The following is a 27,617-nucleotide window of genomic DNA, read 5'->3' as shown; positions in this document are numbered from 1 at the left end:
AGTTTCAGCCTCCATCTCTAAAAATTTTAGTCTTCTGTGTCCCTACTTTTTGGAGGTACTGAAATACTGAAATTTTAGAGACAGAGACAGAAATTTTAACACCAGTCTCTGAACCAACAAACATGATACTGAATTTCTGTCTTCAAGTCTCTGTCTCAGTACCTCAAAACAAACGCTACCTTAGAGATGATTTGGGTATATATTACTCATATTTTTCTATCTAGAGACATCAAACACTATTTAAAATTTAACTAACATAGTGGTTACTTACTATTCAAAATTTAACTAATACACGCATAACATAGTCTTTAATTTGGAGCAAACGCGTTGTACTATATGGTGTGATGCTGAAAAATTAACTAATATCAATGGAACATTCTAAAATATCGTTGTCTATTTACAAGATATTTATTATTTTATAAGGGTGACTTTACTCGTAAGCAATGCCATGATGATTGATATCTATATGGAGGAAATAATGAAATATAGATATTAACTAATTACAGTAGTTTAGTATAGTTGAAATACGAATTATTATTTATATTAGAAACAAAATAGAGCATGACACTTTGAAAGTTAGAAACGACGGTGCTTATTTTCTAGGCTCTAGCTGAATTTTTATGATTAGTTACTATTTTTGATAAGTGATATAGTAAAAAAAAAAAAAAAAAAAAAAAACAATATGACGCACAAATTATGACTATTTCATGTAACGGACAAGTAATAAAAGTAACATTAAAAAAAAAAAAGCATAATAAAAAACTAGAGGAAAAAAAAATAAATGGTGTGAATAAGTAAACGGTGACGTCGCTATTATATTCAGCTATCACACTTATATTATGTCAAAAATGTTGACTATTGTAATAACAATTGATGGAAATAATGAAAATGAGTATAAACACAACTAAAGCTTAAAAAGATTCCCACAAAAAACTTTATTATAAACACACAAAATTCAGAAACACTCAAGATCAGAGCTTTCGTGCTGCGTCAATAGAAGGCTCCTATAGTCCTATTTTCATGAATGAGAAAGCAAGAAAAGTTAGCAAGACGGCAAAAATAATATACTTATTAACATTAGTATAATAAATAAAATAAAAGAAAGCGAAAACGTTGAATATATGGCACATGTGATTGATGACCCTAATCATAATAACCAAATCATAATTTTATAATTTTTGTTGGAGTTTAATTTTAATACAGTGTAAAATATTTTATACAATCGCTATAATTATTTTATTTCTGTTTTTTATGACTATTCACGTTATGTGACATTACGTAATTAAATATATATATAAAATTATTTTACACGGATACTGCATCAATTTTTTTCTTTTTTGTGAAAACTCAGGTGCAGTTGACTTCACGTGAAGTTGATAGTTGAAAGCCGTTAGATGAAAATTTAGTCAAATCAGTCAAATCATCTAACGGCTCTGAACTATCAATTTCACGTGAAGTCGACCTGAGTTTACAAATTTAAAACCGAGTAGTGACGATTATGATGCAACTTTTGTGTTTTTATTAACCATTCAAGTCAAATATTGGAAGCTTCTTCAACCACTCTTACATACTATAACTTGGTCCTATATGCCTTCATTATCATTCATCAACCACTCTTTAATTCTTTCTATAAATCTCCCTTCATCTCTTCCTATATATTGATACATAGGAAGAGAAAAAAAAATAACATTGAAAGTTGTATTATTCGTCGTAAAAATCAGTCACTAAAATCAGTTACATGGCGGATAATCAAAGAATTCACCCGGATATTGAGGCTTCACCTAGACCGTCGGCGCCGTTAGTCCCCGGAAACATTGCGAAATCCGAGAACGGCGATCCGAATAATAGCCCTCTACCACCACCACTTCCTCAAAGAACCTTGCCAGTGATGCATTCAAAGCCACCAAGGAGAAGAAGAAGCTGTTGCTGTAGATTCTTATGTTGCACATTCACAACACTCCTGATTCTCATCATTGCCATAGCAATCACTGCTGGAATCTTGTTCCTAGCATTCAGGCCAAAGATTCCAAAGTACTCAGTTGACAAACTCAGAATCACAGAGTTCAATTTCTCTAGTGGCACTAACATTCTCTCTGTCACTTCCAATGTTAGAATCACTGCTAGAAATCCAAACAAGAAAATTGGGATCTATTATGAAGGTGGGAGCCACATAAGTGCATGGTATAGTGGTTCTCAACTTTGTGAAGGGTCTATGATAAAATTCTATCAAGGTCATAAGAATACTACTGTTCTTGATTTGCCACTCAGAGGCCAAATTCAAGATGCAAGTGGATTAGTTAGCAAGATTCAGCAGCAGATTCAAGATACCAATAATATCCCTCTAGATATTAAGGTCAAACAGCCAGTTAGGGTTAAATTTGGAAAATTGAAGCTTTTTAAGGTCAATTTCAGGGTTAGGTGCAAGCTTGTGGTGGATAGCCTTAGTGCTAACAATGATATTAAGATTTCAAGCAGCAGCTGTAAGTTCAGGTTTAGACTATGAATTTGGTGCAAAAGATTTGAAGTCTTTGGATTTGAGTTTTTTTATTATTAGTAGAATATGCTATAGTTATATATGTTACTATTTAAATTTGTTTATTTTTTTTATGGTATATGGTTTAGGATTTTTCATAAAGGATGGAGGATTAGATGTAGGTTTTATTTTTCTCCATCAGTCCTGGTACTTCTGATTCTGTATTTTTCAGCCACTTCTTACTCGCATGTATTTTTTGTATAGTATATAGTACTATATAATAAACATATGGATTTTCTTTTATTTCTATATATTCATTGTTGAATGCCAAATATGGGTGAGAGGCTTTTCTAAGAAGAATAGGATTGTAATGGAGATCTAAAAATATAATTGTCCGAACCACAATTTTAATATCAAATAAAATGTTAGGGACAATTTTAAATAAAAAATAAAGTTAGGGAAGATTTTGATTTTCATCCTAAATTTTAGAGATTAAAAAGTACTTATTCCCATGTTATAAGATACTTAAAATAAGAGGATGAAAATTTTTTATACAAAATTACTAATAAAAATACCTAAAAAATCAATTCACATTAAAAAACATTAGAAGTAGTTGATAATATAGATATATAAAGTTTTTATTTTTAAAATAGAAATTAATAAAGATACAACGATGTTACGTGTACCTACAAAAACGAGTTACTTGCATAAAATATATATTAAAGTAAAAATATATATTAAAAATGAAACAATACAAGTATTCACACAAATATATAATGGTTAATTTTTTTTATGTATATATAATATTTTTAGTAAAGATAATATTTGATATTATATAAATAATTATGAGTCTTAAAATTTTTATAAATTTACAATGTATATTTTATGCGATTAAATTTTTATTATTTCATAAAATATTTTTTGACTTGTAAATTATGTATTTAAAATTATTTTAAAATATTTATTAATTGTTATTATAATTTATTTGAGTCTGCTCTTATCCTAATTTTTTATAATGGTAAAGATGTAAATAGTGCAATTTGTAAATAAAAAATTAAATCGGTACAATTTATAAATTTTAAGGATCACTTTGAGAGATAATTTGTTATTGTTATTAATAGTGATATTAATTATTGTTCACCAAATCTATGTATTTGGTTTTAAATATACTCAGTGGATTTCCATTGTTTAATTTGTTTTCTACTTGATTTGGTTGTTGCTTATTTTTCACATTTTCTTCCAATTAGTTTTAACGTGGTATTTTTTAATATTAAGGAGAACATTGTTTATATTTTGTTTATATCAAAGAGTCCTTTGTCAAGCCCATTAAGCCTCACCCAATCTTTATACAGTTGTAGTTCCATCACATTACAAACTACCCTTCACACCTAAAACAGCTTCGACTCAGCTGCTCCTTTACAAGAAAAATAGTGCCATGTGTCATTTATCCATTAAAGAAACGAGAATCTCTTTATCTCTGGACCAAAATAACCTCTATGCACTTTCCAATGAGTTATGGCTCAAATGACATAGTCTCTCCATACTCAATTAAGAGGTTGCGAGTTCGAGTCTCCTATCTTTGTTAAAAAAAAAAATCTAACAAAAAGAAAGAAATCATATGGACATTAAAATTACAATTGAAATGCAACAAATGCCTCAAGAAATGCAAACAATATAATGAGAGAAAGAGGAATGCTAGGGGGCAGCAATTTTAGTGTTTTGTAACTATCAATTGGCTATCAATAGTGTTTTTAATGGTATGAGATTACATCTAATGATGGGAGATCACTCACTTTTATTTTGATGGTTAAGTGTTGGCCAAAAAACACAAAAGTTGCTGGCCCCTAGACTTTTCCATGAGAGAAAATCTATGAATCTGAATTTACTTGGTAAGTAAACATGCTTTCGATCAACTGACATAACTTGGCCAGAAAACATAAATATTTCTAAACATGCTTTGGGATCTGTTTCCCTGGTTCTTTAAAGCAAATCTTGTATTTTAGAAAACGCTTCCTCAACACCAACAGTTACTGATGTTTCACCAGCTTGTAGTGAAGGCTGCACAATGTGGTCTGAATGGTCACTGTGCTCATCATCAGCAGCATTGGATTCTAGGCATTCTTCCACCATAGTAGCTTCAGGTAGTTCATTACTGTGGTGTCGTGAAGCGATCTCAATGTTCACTACCGGAGACACCTCCTTTTCAATATATTCTGGCAGCTTGTCCATAAAGGTTCCCAGAACCCAGAGGAGATAACAGAAACTTATTCCCACAATACCCAAAAATAACTTTATCTCCATCAATTCTATTATCAGAGCTCCGGCAAAGAAATATACTATTATTGTCCCAAAAATAGAACAGGGAATCTGCCTTGAAAAGCTAAGCGACATCACGTGGAAGGCACCGCAGGAAATTATGTCATATGCATTCGATCTCATCCTCACCTTTGCATCACTATCGAAGAAGGAGTAGACACCAGGCAAGATCAAGGCCAACACCAAGAAAGTTGCCATATTTGCTCCCAACCTCAAGATCCTTAAGAAACTCCCTCCCTTAGCAAGGAAAGCAAGGAGAAAAATCATCAAACTGAATAAGGTGTAGATAATGATCTTGAAGGAGTTCCACTCTTGGAAAAGATACTTGGAAGTTGAGCCAAGAGCATAGCACAACAGTCCAACCACACTTGAAACAAGACCTATTAATCTCCACACCTCTATCTTAGTTGGTTGGATTACAAAAAAATACTTGATTGGTTTGGTTATATGATGATCTTCCGGCTTCACAATGGTGTAGTCAGCAACAATAATGAGGACATAACTGAATCCTAAACCAACAAGACCTAACAACACATTTATCTTCATCAATTGAGATATTAAAATCGCGGCGAAGAAATACAGGAATTCGATGAATCCGGAGGTAAAGGACATCGTGGCAAAGGCCACATAAGAGACCAAGCTGTATGCATCTGGTTTTCCTTTGGTAGCTTTGTCGAAAAAGAAGGAGTAGACTGTGGTGGAGGCAAAAACCAAGAATCCCACATGTGCTCTCACTGCCATGAACTTCTTCCGGATTATAATGAGATGCAGTTCCTTGGCATACAACACAAATAGTAAAACCGTCAAACCAACCACCGTGTAAACAACGATCTTCGGCGAGTTCCACTCCCCAAACAGGTCTTTGAAGGAGGAACTTAGGGCGAAACAGAGGAATCCAACCACAGTTGACGCAACACTCAGCGTAGTTCTCCACACTTGCTTCATCAATTGCTGCACCCAAACCAATAACAACCTCATTCTTCTGTGATTCGATAGCTCAATCAAAGAGGGAATCAAAATCCAATACAAGATCCTGTAATTCGTAATGATCGTATACTTTGACTGGTCTTCATGAATTCCGAGATGAGTTACACTAAAATTCGCCACTAGAAATTTAGAATAATACATGTTAAAATATAAAAATATATATTAAAAATAAAAAAAATCTAAGGGGCAATAACTTTTGTGTTTTCTGTCTACCATTTAACCATTAAAATAAAAGTGAGTGATTTCTTATGATTAGATATAATTTCACACCATTAAATGGCAACAAAACACCAAAATTACTGGCCCTAACATTCCTCTTAAAAATGAGTCAAATTACAACGTATATTTTAGTATGATTATATTACAGTGACTACACTAATTATATAAATGTTGTTAAAATTAAAATTATATTTTTTATATTTTAATAATATTTTTTAAGTTATACTTTTTAAAAAATCATAATAATTATAGTCACCGTCATATTAAAATAACTCATATATTTATACATAAATATATAATAATTAATTTTAAAATATAAATAATATTTTTATCTTTTGATAGTTAACATTAAGTCAATTTTAGAAGGTAGAATTTATAATTTAAAATATAAAATTAAAAATTTATAATTTAAAATAAGTAAAAGAATAAATGACCATTTGTACCCATAAGAGATGAAAAACGCTGACATTTGTACCCATGAAAGTTCGAAACTAATCTTGTACCCATGATAGATGTTGTCCGTGTGATAAAAGTGCCATGACTTGGATCTGAGCTTGGTTCGTAAGTTTCCGAACCTACGTGACACTCCCAACCTCTCCCCCCCCCCCAAATCTGAGCCAACCATTCACCATCATCAACTTCATCTTCTTCACCATCACCATCACCTCAGCACCGCCACAGCCACCTCCCTTCACCACAACCTCCGGCGACAACCCACACCACTGCGCCCTTATCTTCTTCTTCCCCTCTTCTCACCTCCGCTGAGCCCAGAAACCACAGCGCCAGTAGGGGTGGCAATGGGTAGGGTAGGGTAGGGTTTGGAGCCAACCCTAACCCTATCCGCGGGTTGAGATTTTTATATAAACTCAACCCTATCCTACCTGCGGGTTGAGAATATCTCAACCCTAACCCTACCCGCTCTTAACCCGCGGGTACCCGACCCTACCCGCAGGTTACAAAAAAAAAGAAACAACATTATTATATAATTTGATGATAATTTAAAATAGAATTGACTTTTATGTAAAAAAAGTTTATTAAATTATCAATTAATGATCTTCTTTTTAATGACTAAGGATTTTTTGCATTTAATGAGAGGTCTTTGGTTCAACATCTACTTAAAACATATTTTTATATAAGTATATAACATATGCATATATAGAGTGCGGGTTGGTCGGGTAGGGTTGAGGCTCAACCTGCACCCTACCCGACCTGCACGAGAACCCTACCCACACCCTACCCTACCCGCTGCGGATCGGGTTGGCAACCCTACCCGACCGGGTGGGGTCGGGTTGGGTACCCACGGGTAGGGTACATGTTGCCACCCCTAAGCGCCAGCTCCTCCTCTCCACCAAAGCCCAGAGCGGCAGCGGCCATCTTCTCCATTCCTGGGTCTCCTCTCGTCTGCCACCAAACAGCCGCGACACCCAACCTTCTCCGCAGCGTCCTTACGGCGTTCCAACCCGTCACCACTCCCCTGTCCGAACCCTAGCTCCGCCAACCATCATCGTCGGCCTCTACGAGCCACCGCAACCCTCTTTCCTTTTCTCCCCTTTGCGTGTTCTCTGTCTTCCTCAGCCACACCAACGAACCGGCCACCTTCTCCTCCCTCTCTCTCACTGGCCGAACCGCCGCGCTGTCGACGAGCCACAGCGACACCGACGATGAGCCCCTTTCTCCCTTTCTTCTTTCTTCTCTGTCATCCCGTCTCACCATCGCGAATCAGCCTAGCACCGTCGCGATTCCAGCCCCGTTTTCCGTTCTCCCATGGAATGACCAGAACAGGGTGCAGCCCCTGTGTCTTCCATCCCCTCCGTTTTTTCCTGTGTCATGGCTGCGTTCACTCTCCGCTGCTGCAATTGAAGCAGTGCCACTACCAGGCCGCCGCTTTTGCCCCGGCCAATTCAGCCATCATCTTCCCTTTACCTGTTCATTCTCTGCTTCCCATGTTCCCATTTTCATTTGTTGAATTCTGTTTCTTTCATTGTATTGCTTTTAGTTCATTTTGCTTAATTTGGTTAGTTAGAAATGCATGTTAGTGGATTTAGGTTTGTTTTGATTCATGCTGGTGTTTGAAAATTTTGTTGTTTTGATTCATGCTGCTGTTTGAAAATTTTGGCTTGTCTGATGCTGCTGGGAGCTTTGGGGGAGGTAGGGTTCGGACAGGGGAGTGGTGACGGGTTGGAATGCCGTAAGGACGCTGCGGAGAAGGTTGGATGTCGCGGTTGTTTGGTTGAGAGGAGGAGCTGGCGCTGTGGTTTCTGGGCTCAGCGGAGGTGAGAAGAGAGGAAGAAGAAGAGAAAGGGGCGCGTCGGTGTGGGTTGTCGCCGGAGGTTGTGGTGAAGGGAGGTGGCTGTGGCGGTGCTGAGGTGATGGTGATGGAGGTTATGGAGGTTATGGTGATGGTGATGGTGAAGAAGATGAAGATGATGATGGTGAATGGTTGGCTCAGATTTTTGGGGGGGGGGGTTGGGAGTGCCACGTAAGTTCGGAAACCCACGAACCAAGCTTAGATCCAAGCCAGAGCACTTTTGTCACACGGACAGCATCTATCATGGGTACAAGATTAGTTTCGAGCTTTCATGAGTACAAATGTCAGCGTTTTCATCTCTCATGGGTACAAATTGTCATTTATTCATAAGTAAAATATAATATTGAAAAAATAAATTAAGATTGGCCGAAAAAAGTTGGTGGTGTTATAATATGCAACATAGCTATTTGGAAAAATCAAACAACCGCGTTTTCTTTTCGGGTGTTGCAAAGAAATTACTGCCTATAATGGAGGAGTTGAGTGAGTATGTTCTCGGACACTTCCGTTACTGTAAGGCACACTTTCATATGTTTCTTCAATCTTCACCCACTGTTATTATATTCGTAGTTTTTAATATTCTATGCATGAAATCCACTTGCCAAAGAATACTAGTCTTTGGTTGAGTGGTCAAATAAGAATATGAATCAAGAGGCTGAGTTTTCAGTCATTTACATAGTTTGGTGTTTTTTTTGGGACCATCATCGTACATTACGTAATAGTTTTCAGTATAAATTTAGGTAATTGTTCAATCACTAGTGCAAAGTTTTGTGATATCTTTTTTGGATTCTCTATTATTCGCCAAACCTCTTTGCAAGCCTCTCATGCATCCTTTTCACTAGTAACAATGATCTAGATCATGGTAACCATGGATTAAAATGTGACTCTTACTTATATTTTTAAGGAATAGCTAAACTTAGTTATCACAAAGTTCCTAATTTAATTATTTATTTATGATTTGTTTCTTAGCATTATTTAGCTTCAATTTTCTGTTGATATTAGAAGATCCTTTTTCTTAAAATAATTACTATGATCAGTGGCGGATTTAGAAATTTTATAAGAGGGGAGCCAAATTAAATATAAAATAAATTAAAATATAATCTAACAAAAAATCAACAACATATAATTTATAGTATATAGGTCAAAATTAATAATTATATTATATAGTAATTAATATTCAATTACATACTTTAGTATTTTGGTATTTTTAAATTTGTTCTACAATATTTTATATAACTAAAATTATCAATTTATCATCTGAAATAATTTTTGAAGTATTCTCTTTTTCAACATATACAATAATCATATAATCTACTAAAAATTCGTCTTCTATCTTATTTTAAAGTCTTATTTTAATAAATTTTATTGTTTAAAAAATCTATTTAATTGTTACTGTTGTCATAGAAAGAGTCAAAATAAGAATTTTTTTTTATAGTTGTTGCTTTTTTACATTAATCCAAACTTTTTTTTTCAATAATTTTTTAATTATTTATATATTTATACGTTTTTATTATTTTTTAAATCTATTTGTTAATTGTTACTAATATATTATAATACACATTATAATTTATACATATTAAGTTACTAATATGTAATTTTTTTAGTGTGTAATATATTAAAATATATTTAATCTATAATATAATATAATAATAAACTAATAGTACTAATTTTTTTTAAAAAAAATTGGAGAACTATGGCCACCTTAAACCTCTTAAATCCACCACTCTGTGTAATTTATTTTTTCAGACTTTTGCCTTGTTATTGATAAAAAAAATTACTTTGAATCTTTTTTGGTTATTATTTCATCGATAATGCTGAAAAACAAAAAAAAAACAACCAAAATTTATTATATTTAACATTTATTAATTATTATTAGAATTAATAAATATTAAATAATACAAGTTAGGACTATTTTTTATTAATTTTTTATTATTGAATATTTCTGTTATTTCATAACCTCTTAATGAGTGAAGATGATGAGATTCATAACCTCTCATTATTATTTCACATTTCTTTGCTGAAATTACAAATCAATCAAATCAAAAGCACATAAACACCTAGCTAGATAAATCATTAACCTTCTCAAAGATCAGAGGAAGAGTGCTATTAGCACCCAAAGCCAAGAACCTATTTCCATTCTCATCAATCCAAGAACCAACATATGAACAATTCAACCTACAATTAGGACACACTTCTAATGGACACCATACAAAATAGTAAATACCCAAATTACCCTTTTCAATTCTGAAGAAACCCTTTAATAATCCTTGATCATCATCACCATCACATGCCACAATCAACCTCTTCACACTCTCTTGATCCCCAACCTTCCATTCCGTTGACTGAACACATAAAGTCAACGCCTTGAAATCTCTGTTTTCTCTAACCATACTCTCCCCTTCAATGAAAGGTGTAAACTTTATAGAAAATCTTGAGGCCCCGACAACATTTTGTTGGCCAATACACAAAGGGCATGAACCATTATTACAAAATCTATCAATCAATGTGACATAGCCACCAACATCATCTGTGATTGCAGGCTTAACATAGTACTCAACACCACTTTGAATTTTGTTACCTTGTGTGTCAAGAACTGCAGAATTTGCATCACTACTACTTGATGATGGTTCAATCGATGAGAGAATAGTTATAAGTAGCCCTATGTAGATTGCAAGGCTTACAAATAACTTTATCAACATAATAGATCAAAATCAAATAGACCTGAACTTATTATGTTTAGCAAAAGTATATCTATAGATATCAATGTTTAAAGCTATAATATGCAATATCGATTTGTATTGTGAGAGAGATAGAGAGACAAGTGTTACTTAAACCACACAATATATAACTGAAAGGTATGATATTTGTTCTGTTTGAGAGTGATATATTTCATATACAGTGCTAGTTAAGTTCAATTTCTCACACGAAAAGTTTGTAAGACAAAGAGAATATTCGAATGGTATTATACTCAAGAAAAGAGAGAGAGAGAGAGAGGATAAGCATTGATGATTTACAAACTGTGGGCATTCAATTTAAACATCATATAGCTTTTTTTTTTCTTCGATCATATCTCTGTCTTCAAATAATTTATTTTAACCTGTAGTTTATAAACATTTCGATGAGTAGAATAATTGATCCAAAATTTAAAAAAAAATTTACTTTGAAAAAATTTATATGATAACCAGTTATTATATGCAATGCAATTGAGTTGCAAATTTGCAGCAATTACCGATGACAAGTCATTTTAGGCTAGTTTCACAAGCCTTTTTCCATTAGTTTTTATTTGATTTTCATGCATTTTTTTAGGCAATAAATAAATAATTGAATGAGAAATTAATGCATATCTTTATTCAATCAAACATGGTTAAATTGGTGCATTTTCATGAGATTTATGCAAGAATTGTTTGATGTTATGAATGATGCAAAATTTGGTGATTATGGCAAGGTTTTGATGCATTTGATTAGTTGATGATAGGTGGAAAGAAGCAGAAGAAGAGCAAGGAAGGGGAGAAGGAAGCAACGTCGGTGGCCAAAGTTGGCTCACCAACGTTGTATAAAAGTGGTGCCAACATTGGAGGGGACGTTGGTGAACCAACGTTACCTCCAACGTCTTCGATAAATTTTGATTTCTAGAATTGGAGAAATTTGTAACGACGCACACGCGTGACAAAGCCAACGTTGGAGGGAACATTGCCTCACCAACGCTACCTCCAACGCCTGCGAAAAAGATTTCAAAAATTGGAGTTGAAAAATTTGCAGTGATGCGTTGCATTTTTGCCAATCTTGCGAACGCGTGAGCAACGCATACGCGCAAAATTCTATTTTGACGCATACGCGTGAAAATGGAAAATGGCAAGTCACGCACACGCGTGGGCGACACGTACGCGTGAAATGGCAAAAAACAGCTTTCACGCGCCACGCGCACGCGTGACTAAGCAAATGTTGGTGCACCAACGTTGAGTCAAACGTTGCTGGCAACGCCCAGAAGAGTTTTTTTTTTTTTTTTTTTTGCAACGTTTGAGTCAATGTTTTTACACAAACGTTGCCCACCAACGTTGAGGCCAATTTCACTCCAAAAAGGCACTCATGCAAGTATGAACGTTGGTGAATTAATCCCATTGTCAACATCATCAAGAGTCATTCTTAACTGCTTTAATCAAGATCAAGGTCCACATCCAAGTACATGGAGATCCAATTGAAGAGTATAAATAGAAGAGGTTTTGAAGATTAAAGAGGGGTTCTGGTAGAAAGGTTCGAGTAGGAGTAGGAGTAGGAGTAGAGGCTGGAGGATTAGAGACTCCAGAGCTCTCTTAGAGGATTAGAGACTCCAGAGAGTTTAGTGTAGAATTTCTCTTTTGTACCAATTTTACTTTCTGCACTTTCTTCTTAGTTTGTACTGAGTTCAGTTTTACTTTTATGCAATTTTCAATTTCTTGCACTTCTACCTTTCTGTCAATCTTCAATTTTACGTCTGAGTTCAAGTTGATTTACTTTCATGCAATTTAAATTCCTGCAAGTGTTCTTAGAGCTATGATTCACTGAACTCCAAATCATTAGGGGTAGGAGCTCTATTTAATTCATATAAATTGAATGAAATTCTTCTTCTTCTCAACCCGCTTGGGTAGCTAAAGGATATCCTCTGTTTTGATTGAGATTAATTCACTCCGAAAGGGATTTGAATATGTTGAATGCTTGTGTGAGTCTCGGAAGGAGAATCATGAGCATTAGAATTGAGGCTCTATCTTTCACAACTCTTTTGATCAACACCATTTGGGAGGAATTGAGATCTTAAGAGTTAGTGTGGCTTATGGATGAGAGACATTGCATGTACTTAACCTCTTCTCATGACAATTGGATCAAGGAATTGGCAAGATTGATTGTGATTAGAGAGAATGGATTGTCAAGGAATTGAGATCCAATCAATTACAATCCGCCATAAATCTACTCATATGATTGAGAAGGGAGTTGAAATCCATTGATTCATGATGGATTATGATATCTCCAATCCCTAATGAATCTTTCCTTTTTGTTAATTGTCCTTGGGTTCATTTCAATTGCTTGATTTAATGCTCTCTTTAATTTTCCTGCACCCAAAGCCCCTTTATATTTGATGCAATTTACATTCTGTTGTCATTTACATTCAGCTCTTTTACTTTCTTGCTCTTTAAACTTCAAACTTCAGTCCTTTACTTTTCTTCCCATTTAAGTTTCTGTCAATTTATCTTCAGCACTTTAAATTCCTTGCCATTTACATTTTGTTAATCAAATTTCACTCAATTCATCAATATTCGCTTAACTAGACTCATCACCCAACTAAAATTGCTTAATCCATCAATCCCTGTGGGATCGACCTCACTCTTGTGAGTTTTACTACTTGATGCGACCCAGTATACTTGCCGATTAGTTTGAGCGGACGCGTTTTTCGCCATTACTAAGAGAACACATATTATAAAGGTGAAAACTCAGGTGCAATCAATTTTACGTGAAGTTGATAGTTAAAAATTGTTAAATAATTTGACTTATTTAACTAAATTTTCATCTAACGGCTTTAAAGTGAAGTTGACTGCACCTAAATTTTTATCAATATTTTTGCAATTTTTTTTACAGATACACCAATAAAGCTATCAATAATCTAAAATTTGTCGATAAAAGTAAATAATCCATCGATAAATTCCATCTATAGTGAACTGTTTTGTGGTATCAAAATTCTAAAATTAAAAAATATTATTTTATTATAATATAATTCAAAAAAAAAAGACATTCAGCAACACAAACACATGACATTTTTTCATTTATTTAATTTAAATAATATTATAAATTGTTAAATAATTCAGTTAAATATGTTTAATCAAACATATCAAACTATCTAACAATTCACACTATCATCTTCCTATAAAGATGTGTTATTTAGAATAAGACACATAAGATTTTATTACTATTTATTAGGATAGAAACTCAGGAGCAGTCGATTTCACATGAAGTTGATACCTGAAAACCGTTAAATAATTTGACTGACATCTAACGACTCTGAGATATCAACTTCACGTGAAGTCGACTTCACCTGAGTTTTCACCGTTTATTAGACCTTATTTACTAATAAACCTGAGTTTTCACCATTTACTAGACCTTATTTACTAATAAACCAAATTGGCACCTACTAGAACTAGATAGGAGACACATCATTAGCCTTCTCAAATTGCACAGGAAGAGTGTTACCATCCAAAGCCAACAACCTGTTCCTATTCTCATCAATAATGAAAGCACCCACAGGTGAACAATTCAACCTACAATTTGGACACACATCCAAGGGACACCAAGCAAAATTGTAAATACCCAAATTGCCCTTTTCAATTCTGAAGTAACCCCCAATCCCTTCATCATAACCAGCCACAATCAACCTTCTTCCACTCTCTTGGTCAACCTCTCCAACCGTCCATTGCGTTGACTGAACACATGTAGTGAATGCCTGAAAAACAGCCTTGAAATCCCTGTTCTCTCTTATCACAGTTTCCCCTTCAATGAAAGGTGTAAACTTTATGGAAATTTTATTGTCCACAATAACATTTGGTTGACCAACATATAAAGGGCATGACCCATTATCAAATCTATCAATCAATGTTAAATAGCCTCCAGCATCAGTGATTGCTGGCCTAACATAGTACTCAGCATCACTTTGAATTGGGTTACCATCTGTGTCAAGAACAGCAGGGTTTGAATCATCATTGGATGATGATGATTCAGTGATTGGTGACAATATAGCCAAGAGTAGCCATATGCAAATTACAATGCTTGCACCTAGCTTCATCACCATTTTGGTTAGGAAAATGTGAATATTGCAAGAGTAGGAAAATTAAAGTGTTGTTTCTTCATTTTGGGTGCAACATTCAGGTATATATTTATAGGGTAAAGTATATGCATGAGTTTGGACAAGTGTAGCTCTCTAAATTAACACCACATATTCAATGATTGGTGACGTTTGAGTGTGGTATAGTATTACTAGACCGTGTTTGTCTACAGAGATAGAATATTAAGACAAAAATATAAAGACATAAAATTATGTTTGATAGAGAAGGCATGAATAAAGATAATATATTTAGACACACTGAGTTAATATATTTTGTGTCTATCTTAATAAGAGATTTAATTTATTTTTTATTTTTTTATTATTTTTATTAATTTTTTATAATTATATTTTTTATTATTATATTTTTCGTCTCAAATTTTTTAAATGAAAACAATGAGAATAAATTAAATTTTTATAATTCATTCTAATTTACCACCAAATAGAATACAAAAATACAAAAATTTATATCTTTATCATTTATATTTTATTCTCAATATCTTATTTTATCCTATTCATAAAAACAAACACAACCAGGGACGGATCTACTGTTATAGTTGTGGAGGTAAGCGCCCCCACTACAATTTGAAATTTTACTAGGTAGTATATGATAATAATATTTATTTGCCCCCACTAAATTATTTAATTTGACTCCACAATAATTTTTTATTCAACTTTAGATACTTAATAGTCAATTTGAAAACTTCATATTAGATATCCATTATAATTATTAATTTTTAAATTTAAATAAGATTGGTGTTCTTTTTTAAAAATTACCTCGAAAGAATATTATCTATCCATTTGTGTTTTTTTTTTTAAATTAGCTTTAGTTTTTTTCATAACAGCTACACATGAATGAACTTTTTTAACTATGAATATCATCAAGAGCTAATTGTATGAAGGTTGAATTTTAAATAATTGTTTAACAACATATATATATAAAAAAAAAGATATTTTGATTATATTGTCAAGATTTTAAAATATGAAATATAAAAATTTAAATTTTAAATTCTATATTATTATTTAAATTATTATTTTAGTATTTTAATTTGTAATTAGATATTTTGAAACCTAATTATATTTTACAATAACAAATTATAATTATAACAACAATTATGCTACGTATACATAAAATAATTACTTGTACAGAATAAATCTTAAAATATAAATTTTAAAATATAAAATACACATTAAAAATAAGTTAAATAATATATGTATTTATACACAAATTTATAGTAGATAATTTGATAGTTAACTTTTTATGTAAACATAATATTTTTATTATAAAAATTATTATCATATTATATATATTTCGCTCTATTATTAAATTTTTCTGGATCCGTCACTGAATACGACCCTAATGATAATTATGGTAATTTTTTCAAAGGAGAAGTTTTGCAAGGTATCGAGAATATTCAAATGGTATGATCTGCACGTAAGGATGGGAGAGGATAAGCACGATAATGATCATAACAAAAAGTGTATTATAGCTTGAAATTTGTAGGTATAGAACAGATGAATATATGCGCACGAGGGCGGCTATTACTGAAAAGAGACAAAGGGCAAGTCATCGTATTCTTCATTTGTGAAGCAACGAATTTAATTTTGATACACTAATAACAGTATAACACAGTAGTCTAATTATTTTTTTTTCGAATAATTATTGACATAATTTTTTATTAATAATATAATGTTATATAATTAGATGTATTTGTAAAACACTTTGTGTTCAATCGATTTTTGCATATACTATAAGAAGATCAGATTACTCCAAAATTCTACTATAGATTAGAAGCTTGTAAGCGATTATTAAGCACGATGACTAAATTAGTAAATTATCATTGCGGTAATGCACATAAGTCTAATTTTAGCGGAAAAAAAGGGCAATTTAAAAACTTATCACTTATGAGTTATGAGTCCCTATCCCTCTGGAACCTTATTATCGCAGTCACAAACTTACAAAGATCACGTCACTTAGCTTCCAACCAAATTTCATTGGTTTGGTGAGTGTGTTGAAAAATCATGAGCATGAAACAAAACAGCCATGCACGTGGCTGAAAAAGAGGTTTACTTGAAATTTTCTTCGTACAGTTAAATGCGCAATAATTTGTAAATCTTGTGAAATAAGTTATACAGGATATTTTTTAATAAAATTAAACCTTTAAAAGTAGTTAAAGAACTGTCAATTTGATTATTTTATTTATAATAATAGATTCTTTCTCTAGTTTTTTCTATTATGAAGTTACAAATAAAATATAAAATATATTATATAGATGTTAATAAATATTAAATAACAAAATGTATCTTTGTAATATAAAAAATAAAATAGTTTCTAAAAAAACATAACGACTAAATTGCTCACATATAAAAAAATTAGAATCCTGTTAGGGACAATGGCTTATTTGTACAATGTATACAATGGGTTATATGAGTTACAAAATGAACACTCACCTCAAAAGCTTAACTCTTGACCTTTTAGATCTAAAATTTTAATACCATATCATGATACCACTCATTCTAAAAGCTTACGCTGATGGAAAGAGGTAATACTAATGGTTATATCTCTAATACTCCCTAAACCTTCATTGTATATATTGTACAAATATTTCATTGGCTCCCCATATTTTTTCAAAAAATTAAAGAAACTAAATTTAGTTAACACTGTGGTTTTAAAAACCAATGAAAAATCTAATTTATTCTTAGGGTCTAAGTAATTTTTTTAAATTTTAATTTATTAAAAATTATAATATTAATGTTTAGTATAATTTTTAAAATTAAATTATAATTTTTTAGAAAGCTATTTAAGTGTTTATAAAAAAGTTAAAAAAATAATTTTTTTTATCATAAAAAAAATTTATTATTTTTTTAAATAAGTATTTTTAGTACTAAAAAATCAAATACAAAATAATCTATTTATAAATATTTTTAATATAAATATTTATTATTTAATTTTCTTTAAAACAACTATTTTTTTTTACTAAAGATAGGAAATTCGAACACGCAATCTCTTAATTGAGTATGGAAAGACTATGTCATTTAAGTTATAACTCATTGGCTTTTTTAAAACAACTTAATTAAACTGGATTTTAGTTTATAATTAAAAATTTAATATACCCGTTCCATTGTTTTTTGGTTAGGGACCCGGGCTAAAACTGGCCCAGATCAAACTCCACGCCCCAACCCGACCCGGTTTGAAACTGCGTTCCCCTCTCCCGTTGATGGTGCTGCTTGTTCTCTTGGAGTCCAAGTTACACCCCTTTCAGGTACTTGTTCCAGAAGCAGCTGAATAATTGCCCATGCTTCTCCAACTGGAATTTTTTATTTGATAGCTTGTATTAATTTTAAATTGTCTGATTCAATAACAGTTTTTCCCATGTATAAATTGTTTGCAATGATTAGAGTTTGTTTAATGGCTAGAGCTTCTGCTACCGTGCTAGACTATATATAATAGTTCAAACTCGATGAGTTTCTGCTGTCAAATATATACATAAGAAATCCAATGGATTTACAGCACTTCAAGTCACTGTTGCCATCAACTTTATTTCCAATCAAGCTCTCTATGCTCATTTAAGTGGCACCTTGTTTTCTTCTTCTGGTAATTGACCACCAAGTGTTTGACGAAATGTCAAAAAGAATTTGCAAGCCATAGAGACAAAAAATGGGAATCCATATTATGAAGATTTTGATCAAACACAAACACTCATTTGGTTTCTCAATCTCCATTCGATCGAAAACTACGTCGGCTAAGTATGTCGCCTCGAGAGTTCGAGACCCTACATTTGAGAAGCTCATGGACAAGTACAAGAGCCTCTTCAAAGTCATTGCCATTCAAGATCTCATCCTCACAAATCCCAGGAATCCGTCCGTGTCCATTGACTTTCTCTCCAGGCTCTCCCAGAAACTCCATCTCAACCGCGGTGCCACTTCCTTCCTCCGCAAGTTTCCTCACATCTTCCAAATTTATTATGACCCCTCCAAATTGCTGCCTTTTTGCAGGCTCACAGATGCTGCTCTTGATGTTTCCAAGCAGGAAGAGAATGCCATTAATGCTTCTTTGCCAATGGTGGCTGATCGATTGGTCCGGATATTGTCCATGTCTGCGTCCAAAACAGTTCCCCTTCGAGCAATTTTCAAGGTCTGGAGGGAGCTTGGGCTGCCTGATAATTTCGAGGACTCAGTTATATCTGCAAATCCTAGTGTTTTCCAGCTGTGTGATGCCCATGAACCTAACACTCATTTGTTGAAGCTGGTTGAAGGTGTTCGTCGAAATGGTTTTAGAGCAGCCATTGAAGATTGGAGGGTTGTTGAGTGCTGCAAGGAGGATTGCAATGTCAGGACAGAATTGCAGTTCAGTTTTAAGCATGGGTATCCTCCAGGGATGAAACTTGGCAAGAACTTCAAGGCCAAGGTGAAAGAATGGCAGAGTTCACCGTACGTTGGGCCCTATGAGGTGGTTGTTGGGGAGAAAAAGAAGTCTAAGGCAGCATTGATGGCCATGGAGAAACGAGCAGTGTCGATTGTTCACGAGTTCCTGAGTTTAACCGTGGAGAAGATGGTAGAAGTTGAAAAGATCAGCCAATTCAGAAAATGGTTTGGGATTGACTTCAACATAAGAGACCTGTTCTTGGATCATCCAGGGATCTTCTATCTATCAACAAAGGGGAAACGCCACACTGTTTTCTTGAGGGAAGCATATGAACGAGGTTGTTTGATTGAACCAAATCCTGTATATGATGCAAGGAGAAGGCTTCTTGATCTTGTTGCTATGGGACGTCGTTGTCGTTCTGCTATTAATTCAAATTTGCAGGATGGAAGCAGCAGCAGCGACAATGATGGCATTGAAGCAGAAGAAACCCAACAAAGGCATGGCTCATTATCTTCTTGAGTGATCAAGGTTTGTTAAGATTTCTCGTTTATTTCATCGTCCATTTCCAACATAAATCCTAGAAATACAAAAGGGAAAAATTTTGATTGTTAACTTGATTAAACTAGTTAATGAGAAGCTATGCTCTACTATAGCAGAATAAATGGATGGAAGATAATGAGCATAAGTTAACTCCAACATGTTACCATGACAACATTTTAAAAATCTGAAGTTATAATATTTTGACAATGAAGAATGCAAAAGGCATTATGTTGATTTTGATCGATGCTTTCCACACAGGTTTCGCTGTAATTTTCACTTTTTGGTGACCTTGTTTTGTTTTCAAGATGATGGCTCCTGGAATTTACTTATGTGGGTAAGGCATGGAAGTATATGTATATGTGTCCCTGTGTTGAGCGACAAACATGAGTAGGTGTTGCTAATTAAAGAGATTGGAACACTGCTGCAGTTGTTTAAGAATTAGTTATCAATGGCCATAGGTTGCTCAAAAGCATTTCAAATGTGTTTGCAATGAATATAGTATTGCCTTTGTCGGCTTCTGTAGCATTATTCAAGAAATTTGGTGGCTTAGAAAGTGCATATTTAACGGTAAGAAACTAAACATATTGTGATTTGTGAATCTTGTATGTAGCACTTTTTTGTCTCTAATGGTTTGGCGCATTTGTTGTATAGACAAAAGGGACACTACTGGATTGGAGACAACACAGGTAAGGTCATAAATAAGAACATAAACAAGTCACAAGTGCACTATTTTTATTTTGCAAATGGGTTAGAACATTTTGTCATTTTCCCACATACATGTTCCCCACATCATTTAATTCCTGCAAACTATAAAAGCAATATTATTATTATTATTATTATTATTATTATTATTATTATTATTATTATTATTATTATTATTATTATTATTAAATACTCAATAAACCTAGCTAAGTGCCAATTATAAATGGGCAATACTATGTGAATAATGACTTTAAATGAGTGAAATAATTTTTTTATAAAAAAAAGTAAAAAAAAAAGACTATGTGCAATACACATTTATTAATTTAGTAAGAATCTTTACTCTACGATTTTCATTATAAATTACTATAGAGGTGCTCAGTCAATATTTTGAATACTATATTGATAGCTAATTTTGCCCTTTGATTATCATGGTCAAAATTGTTTGGCCAAAAAATAGAAGGAAAAAATTAGATCTTTTTCCATCAACTAGCACTTTAACATAGACATGGACCCTTTTGATCCCCCATCCAAAGATGTCACCTTTACTTTACTACTTGGAGTTTCTTCCCAAAATGCAAATACAGCTGGAAAATAATCTCTCTAACCAATGTCTTGTGTCTTGTGTAACAATGACTATCCTTCTATTTAGTATTTACACTCTCTCTCTATGAATAATTTATTACCTTTAAAATCTGATAAACAAAATTTACACCTAAATGTTATGGAATATCAATAGTATACCGAATCTTTAAAGCAACAAATAGTTTATCGGATAAGTAATTAACATAATATTCCATTCCATATATATCATATACACAGTATCATTTTTCTAAGCTAAATTTTGCTGACATTCGAAAGTTCCATGGAAACCATTGCAGAGCAAACTTTAGCTACTATGTTGTCAGACCCAAAATATAGCCAGTAATTAATCTAACAATACCAAAAAAACTACCACATGACACAATAGCAGTGACTAGTTGTAATTAACCATAACACGATGCAGTAAGTTAGTAACATAGATATATACTGCTAACTAGCATATTTTGTGACATTTAACTTGCAACTAAATGAGGCTAAGGAGATAAAAGTGAAGTCTTCAAATGCCTTAGTTTCTTTAAACAAGTTTGTGCCCTTTCAAGAACCAAATCGACCCTATCTAATTTCCTCTTATTGTTGCTGTGGTTGTTCCTGCTAGAGTGATGGTGATGCTTCACAATAACAGTCCTTGGTGATTCTACTAGTTCACACCCTTCATCAATCCTCTCCTCCATTATAGTCACTTTATCTGCTAAAGCAAGTCCTAAACCATAGCTTTTAATCCTCTTCATTTGCTCCAAGCTTGTGGATTCTGCTTTCAACGGAAACACCCTTTCTTAGCATAACCAAAATAAAATATTTTGTTAAAGAATATCCTAAAACTACTTTAAGAACTGAAAAGTAAAAAACTTTTTTAACCTTTTCATGCACCCCATGTTATTAAAAATATAAAAATCTTACCTTTTCAGCATAGAGAAAAGAAAGAAAAGAAGTTAGAGTGTAGAGAGTAAAGAAACCTTGTGTATCATAGTGAATATTGTTGATTTCTGGCTGAGGAGAATCTGTGTGTGTGTGGTGATTAGATTGGAGTTGAGTTATGAAGGACCTGAGTTCATTCTTGAGATGTTCAAACTGATTTGGATATTGAGCTTCAAGCTGCTTCAACTCTTCCAATGCTTCCTCTTCCATACTGATTATGATCTCTCTAGTCACTCTCTTCTGCTTTCTTTGTTTCTTTGTTTTTTTAAATCAGTGTGTGAAAATGACTCATAAAGAAAGAATGTCAATTAATACCAAATTAACTTTTGATGTTTCTGCCCGTTTTCCTGCCTTTTGTTGCCACTTCAATCACTTTTCTTCATTTGTTTATTTATTTTATTCAAGTGCCATTCAGATTTTGGAAGGTGGAAAGTTATGATGCTTCTTTGTGGTTTCCAAGGATTAATAGGGTTGAAGGTTATCCATTTATTTTTTTTTGTATGAAAAAGTGGGATTTTTTATTTTAATATGGAAGAGTGAAAAAAGTTTTACATTAATGTTACAAAAAATAGAATTTTATAATGTTTTAGGGGCGTTGTTCTGTGTAATACGCAGAATACGTATTGTACTGACAATAAGCAGTCTATGTATTTATAATTCTACGTATTGTAATTTAATATTAAAATAATACAACACGCAGTCTCTGTATTGTTTTTATAAATTAAAAAAAATTAATCTGATAATTTGTACTCTGCGAATTTTATAGCCCTCAAAATTTTGTAAAATACTATAACTTCCAATATTAAAGGATTACATTAATTTTTATCCGATATCTAAAAAAATTAACAGAAAAAGTGTGTATAAAGTTTAATTTTTTAATTTTTTTGTTATATAATTATTAAAATAAAAATTCAGGGATGATTTTAATATATTTATAATATTAGAGACGATTTTAAAAACAAAAAAAAAATTCAGAGATGATTTTGATTTTTGTCTAAAATTTTAGGAAGGAAAATCGTATTTAAACCTTAAAGAATCTTAACCTTTTTAAACATTTCAATATTTAGGAAAAAAATTATTTGAGAAATTTAAAGTATTTCAAACTTCAAAGTCAAAAATAAAATGAGAAATATTATAACTTTATTAGCTTTTTGTCTTTTATTTAGAAGTATCTTTAATTTTTTATTATTTTTTAACTATGAGAAAATTGAGAAGAAAATAAGAGAATAAAAAATAATAAAATCATAAAAACTACTAACTGAATCACAATAATGACTAATTTAAAGACTTCTAACCATTCACACTATATAATTACTATCATGTATTATTTTTTTTTAATAGTTTTTAATATATTACAAATTGACTAGCAGTTTTCATTGGATCATTATTATATGCTTTAATAGTCTTCTTTTAGTACTCTTCGTGAAAATAATATTACAAGAAAATGAAATTAATTATTATTAAAGCGAATTCTAAATTAAAATTATAATACATTTTTTATTTATAATTTTTTGTAATATTATTTGTTATATTTCATTGATATGTAACATATAACAAAATATAACAAATAATATTATAAGAAGATTATAAATCTAAAAAATAAAACAATTTTAATTTTTTGTTCTACTTATTTTTTAACTTCATGTTAAAATCTGCATTGATCGAAGAATTTTAAGCTTTATAATATTTTAATATCTAAAGAAAAAAATATGTGAGAAATTTTAAGTATTTCAAAGTAAAAAGACATATAATAAATATTATAGCTTTATTTGTTATTTGTCTTTTATTTAGTAGTATCTTCAAATTTTTAACACTTTTTCTATTATTAAATAAAATCACAAATTAAAGTTATAATACATTTTTTAGGTTTACAATTTCTTGTAATATTATTTGTTATACTTCATTGACATATAACATATAATGAAATAAAACAATTAATATTACAAAAAAATTACAAATCTAAAAAATGAAATAACTTTAATTTGTTGTTCTATTTATTTTTTAATTTCATGTTAAAATTTACATTGATTAAAAAATTTTAATCTTTATAACATTTTAATATCTAAAAAAAAAAATATGTGAGAAATTTCAAGTACTTCAATGTCAGAAGTCACAAATATTATAACTTTATTTGTTATTTGTCTTTTATCTAGAAGTATCTTCAAACTTTCAACACTTTTTGTAATTATTAAAGAGAATCGAAAATAAAAGTTATAATACATTTTTTAGGTTTGCAATTTTTTATAATATTATTTGTTATACTTCATTGACATATAACATATAATGAAATAAAACAAATAATATTACAAGAAAATTGTAAATCTAAAAAATGAAACAACTTTAATTTTTTGTTCTATTTGTTTTTTAATTTCATGTTAAAATCTACACTGATTAAAGAATTCTAATCTTTATAACATTTTAACATCTAAAGAAAAAAATATGTGAGAAATTTCTAGTACTTCAAAATCAAAAGCGAAATCACAAATATTATAACTTTATTTGTTATTTGTCTTTCATTTAGAAATATCTTCAATTTTTCAATACTTTTTCTATTATTAAATAAAATCGCAAATTAAAGTTATAATAGATTTTCTAGGTTTATAATTTTTTGTAATATTATTTGTTATACTTCATTGACACATAACATATAATGAAATAAAATAATTAATATTACAAGAAAATTGTAAATCTAAAAAAGAAACAATTTTAATTTGTTGTTCTACTTGTTTTTTAATTTCATATTAAAATCTACATTGATTATAGAATTTTAGTCTTTATAACATTTTAGTATCTACAAAAAAATATTTAAAAAATTTCAAGTACTTCAAAGCCAAAAGCAAAATCACAAATATTATAATTTTATTTGTTATTTGCCTTTTATCTAAAAATATCTTTAAATTTTTAACATTTTTTTATTATTAAATAAAATCGTAAATTAAAGTTATAATACATTTTCTAGGTTTGCAATTTCTTGTAATATTATTTGTTATACTTCATTGACATAAAACAAATAATATTACAAGAAAATTGCAAATCTAAAAATTGAAACAACTTTAATTTTTTGTTCTACTTGTTTATTAATTCCATGTTAAAATTTATATTGATTATAGAATTTTAATCTTTATAACATTTTAATATATCTAAAGAAAAAAATATGTGAAAAATTTTAAGTACTTCAAAGTCAAAAGAAAAATCACAAATATTATAACTTTATTTGTTATTTGTCTTTCATCTAAAATTATCTTCAAACTTTCAACACTTTTTTATTACAAAAGAGAATCGCAAATTAAATTAAAGTTATAATACATTTTCTAAGTTTCAAATTTCTTGTAATATTACTTGTTATACTTCATTGACATATAATATATAATGAAATGAAACAAATAATATTACAAGAAAATTGCAAATCTAGAAAATGAAACAACTTTAATTTTTTGTTCCAATTATTTTTTAATTTCATGTTAAAAACCTATATTTATTAAAGAATTTTAATCTTCATAACATTTTAATATCTAAAGAAAACAATATGTGAAAAATTTTAAGTATATAACAACCCGAGTTTTTAAAATTTAATTTTAAGCTTTGAATTTAAAAATAAAATTTAATTTAATTATGACTTATTCTATTATTTTAAATTATCTATCAAAAACTATATTATAGTTACAGTCTAAATTGATTTTTATAATTATTATTATTATTATTATTATTATTATGAAAACAAAAAGTAAGAAAGAAAGAACTAAAGAAGGCTTTTATATATATATATATTGACCGAAGCTTAGAGGGATTGGAAGAAGTTAAAGCCAAACGTGGCTTGCTAATCATACATATATATATATATAATTACACATGTTTCCTTTCCATTCAATAACCATGACACCTAATTCTTTCCTATCACATTAATCATCATCATCTATCTTCTTTGGATTGCATTTTCTTGCATGGTGAGAAATAGTGACCGAGAGCAACAGAGAAAACCGTGGAACCCTTATGCCTTTCTATTTCAATTTTTTTAAATCCGTAACTCCAAAGAAAAATCTAATCCGGTAAAAGTGTTCGTATCTTCCTCCTCTACGCGTTGACGTTATTTTTGTTCGGTGGAAGCTGACGGTAACATAGCTCCCCTTCCTCTTGAGTTCGGCCAATTGGAGTTTTAAGAGGCACAGACGATTTCTGACGCTTTCCTCTTCAGTAGCTCGATCAAAAAGTTTCTCCAAAGTTTTTGTTGATTTTGATTTCGTATGAAGGTAGGGGATTTTATTTTGAAATTAACTGTTTTTAAACTATGAATGCCATGGAAGTCTAGTGGGTATTTGTAAATAATTTATGATTATTTGAAATGACTGAATGATGAGTTTGAGTTGTGTTTGTGACTGAATTTGATAAATATGTATTTGATTTCTTGATTGAAAAGAGGTTGAAAATGGTTCAGTTAGGACCCGAAAAAGGGTGGCTAACCCCGAATTTTAGAGAAAATGCCGCCGAAATTTTATAAAATCTGAGGTTTTATTTGAAAAGTTATTTTAAAAGATTTAGTTTTGGAAAATTAAATTATTTAAAATATATTTAGTTAAGAAAAGATTTATTCTATTTTAAAGTTTGATTTATTAAGGAAAATATAATGTTTTAAACCCAATCTTTTAAGGAGAGATTTTGTTTTAAGAAAAGATTTGAGCTCGGTTTATTAAAGAAAGGAACCTCTGCCACAGGAGAGCAGAGAACAAGGATTTAAAGAATATATTAATTAATGAAGTGTCTGCCACAGGAGAGCAGATGTGACATTGTTTGGGCCTTAGTGCCAAATGTAAAGTGGGGACGCCCACACACTGAGAACTGTTTTCCAGATGTACGCTTATTGATTTGGAAAGTCACACTGTATGCGGCCTGGCCGTACGACTTAAAGTCACACTGTATGCGGCCTGGCCGTACGACTTATAAGCACACTGTATGCATCTGGAAAACCATATCTGGGACTCGTGCCCGGGTAATGTCGGGAGCGGGTAGGCAACCGACACATGAGCTCATGGCCTGCATTAGGAATAGACATGCATCATGTTGTTTGCACATTTGTATTTGGTTGTGCTTGCTTGTATTACTTCTCTGTGATTGTACTATTTGACTTGTTTGTATGTTGGTTTGAATCTCTTGCTTGCACTATTTGTTTGTGAGGGTATTAAAGTGATTACGAGTTGACATTTGACTGAGGATTAACTATGTGGCTGAGAGACAGAAAATGTGACTAGTTTTATATTTAAAATTTGTTTTGAGTTTAGAAATTTAAGGAAAAGTAATTATTTATCTAAAGTAGAAATAAAAGTATTTTCAAAAGTTTAACAAAATAGTTTTACTAAGC

The 27,617-nt window shown here is 31.3% G+C and overlaps 5 protein-coding genes across 6 annotated transcripts; 2 read left to right on the top strand and 3 right to left on the bottom strand.

Moving 5' to 3' along the window:
* Positions 1 to 1,606: 1,606 nt before the first annotated feature.
* On the top strand, positions 1,607 to 2,782 carry LOC107639295 (NDR1/HIN1-like protein 6). The gene has a single exon (XM_016342805.3). The coding sequence runs from the start codon at positions 1,739 to 1,741 to the stop codon at positions 2,501 to 2,503; it is 765 nt and encodes a 254-aa protein (XP_016198291.1). The 5' UTR covers positions 1,607 to 1,738; the 3' UTR covers positions 2,504 to 2,782.
* A 7,500-nt stretch (positions 2,783 to 10,282) lies between these two features.
* LOC107616040 (kunitz type trypsin inhibitor 104-like) lies at positions 10,283 to 11,128 on the bottom strand. The gene has a single exon (XM_016318047.3). The coding sequence runs from the start codon at positions 10,997 to 10,999 to the stop codon at positions 10,358 to 10,360; it is 642 nt and encodes a 213-aa protein (XP_016173533.1). The 5' UTR covers positions 11,000 to 11,128; the 3' UTR covers positions 10,283 to 10,357.
* A 3,078-nt stretch (positions 11,129 to 14,206) lies between these two features.
* LOC107616047 (kunitz type trypsin inhibitor 104) lies at positions 14,207 to 15,164 on the bottom strand. The gene has a single exon (XM_088500807.1). It carries the CDS (start codon positions 15,109 to 15,111, stop codon positions 14,464 to 14,466), a length of 648 nt encoding a protein of 215 aa, XP_088356933.1. The 5' UTR covers positions 15,112 to 15,164; the 3' UTR covers positions 14,207 to 14,463.
* A 3,112-nt stretch (positions 15,165 to 18,276) lies between these two features.
* On the top strand, positions 18,277 to 20,782 carry LOC107639386 (protein ROOT PRIMORDIUM DEFECTIVE 1-like). 2 transcript variants are annotated; one of them, XR_015902159.1, is made up of 3 exons: positions 18,320 to 20,035; positions 20,306 to 20,614; positions 20,699 to 20,782. XR_015902159.1 is itself a non-coding variant. In XM_016342898.3 (2 exons), exon 1 carries the CDS (start codon positions 18,800 to 18,802, stop codon positions 20,024 to 20,026), a length of 1,227 nt encoding a protein of 408 aa, XP_016198384.1. In that variant the 5' UTR covers positions 18,277 to 18,799; the 3' UTR covers positions 20,027 to 20,035; positions 20,306 to 20,782. The 2 variants fall into 2 exon arrangements, 1 of the variants encoding a protein (XP_016198384.1); XM_016342898.3 differs by having other exon boundaries at positions 18,277 to 20,035; positions 20,306 to 20,782.
* A 742-nt stretch (positions 20,783 to 21,524) lies between these two features.
* On the bottom strand, positions 21,525 to 22,587 carry LOC107616056 (uncharacterized). Its single transcript, XM_016318067.3, has 2 exons — positions 22,303 to 22,587; positions 21,525 to 22,097 (listed from the first exon to the last, which is right to left on the bottom strand). Exons 1-2 carry the CDS (start codon positions 22,472 to 22,474, stop codon positions 21,823 to 21,825), a joined length of 447 nt encoding a protein of 148 aa, XP_016173553.1. The 5' UTR covers positions 22,475 to 22,587; the 3' UTR covers positions 21,525 to 21,822.
* Positions 22,588 to 27,617: the final 5,030 nt, after the last annotated feature.

This window comes from Arachis ipaensis, chromosome B1 (genome assembly GCF_059453495.1).
Source record: "Arachis ipaensis isolate K30076 ecotype BB chromosome B1, ASM5945349v1, whole genome shotgun sequence".
Lineage (NCBI taxonomy): Eukaryota > Viridiplantae > Streptophyta > Magnoliopsida > Fabales > Fabaceae > Arachis > Arachis ipaensis.
This window is presented reverse-complemented; position numbering and strand designations above follow the sequence as displayed.

What these genes read in the sequence shown, in the direction of transcription:
- LOC107639295 (XM_016342805.3), top strand. Translation starts at nt 1,739, where the DNA reads ATGGCGGATAATCAAAGAATTCACCCGGATATTGAGGCTTCACCTAGA.
- LOC107616040 (XM_016318047.3), bottom strand. Translation starts at nt 10,999, where the DNA reads ATGTTGATAAAGTTATTTGTAAGCCTTGCAATCTACATAGGGCTACTT.
- LOC107616047 (XM_088500807.1), bottom strand. Translation starts at nt 15,111, where the DNA reads ATGGTGATGAAGCTAGGTGCAAGCATTGTAATTTGCATATGGCTACTC.
- LOC107639386 (XM_016342898.3), top strand. Translation starts at nt 18,800, where the DNA reads ATGGGAATCCATATTATGAAGATTTTGATCAAACACAAACACTCATTT.
- LOC107616056 (XM_016318067.3), bottom strand. Translation starts at nt 22,474, where the DNA reads ATGGAAGAGGAAGCATTGGAAGAGTTGAAGCAGCTTGAAGCTCAATAT. An exon ending in TATTCACTATGATACACAAG is followed by an intron (nt 22,098 to 22,302) that starts GTTTCTTTACTC and finishes CGTTGAAAGCAG; the next exon opens with AATCCACAAGCTTGGAGCAA.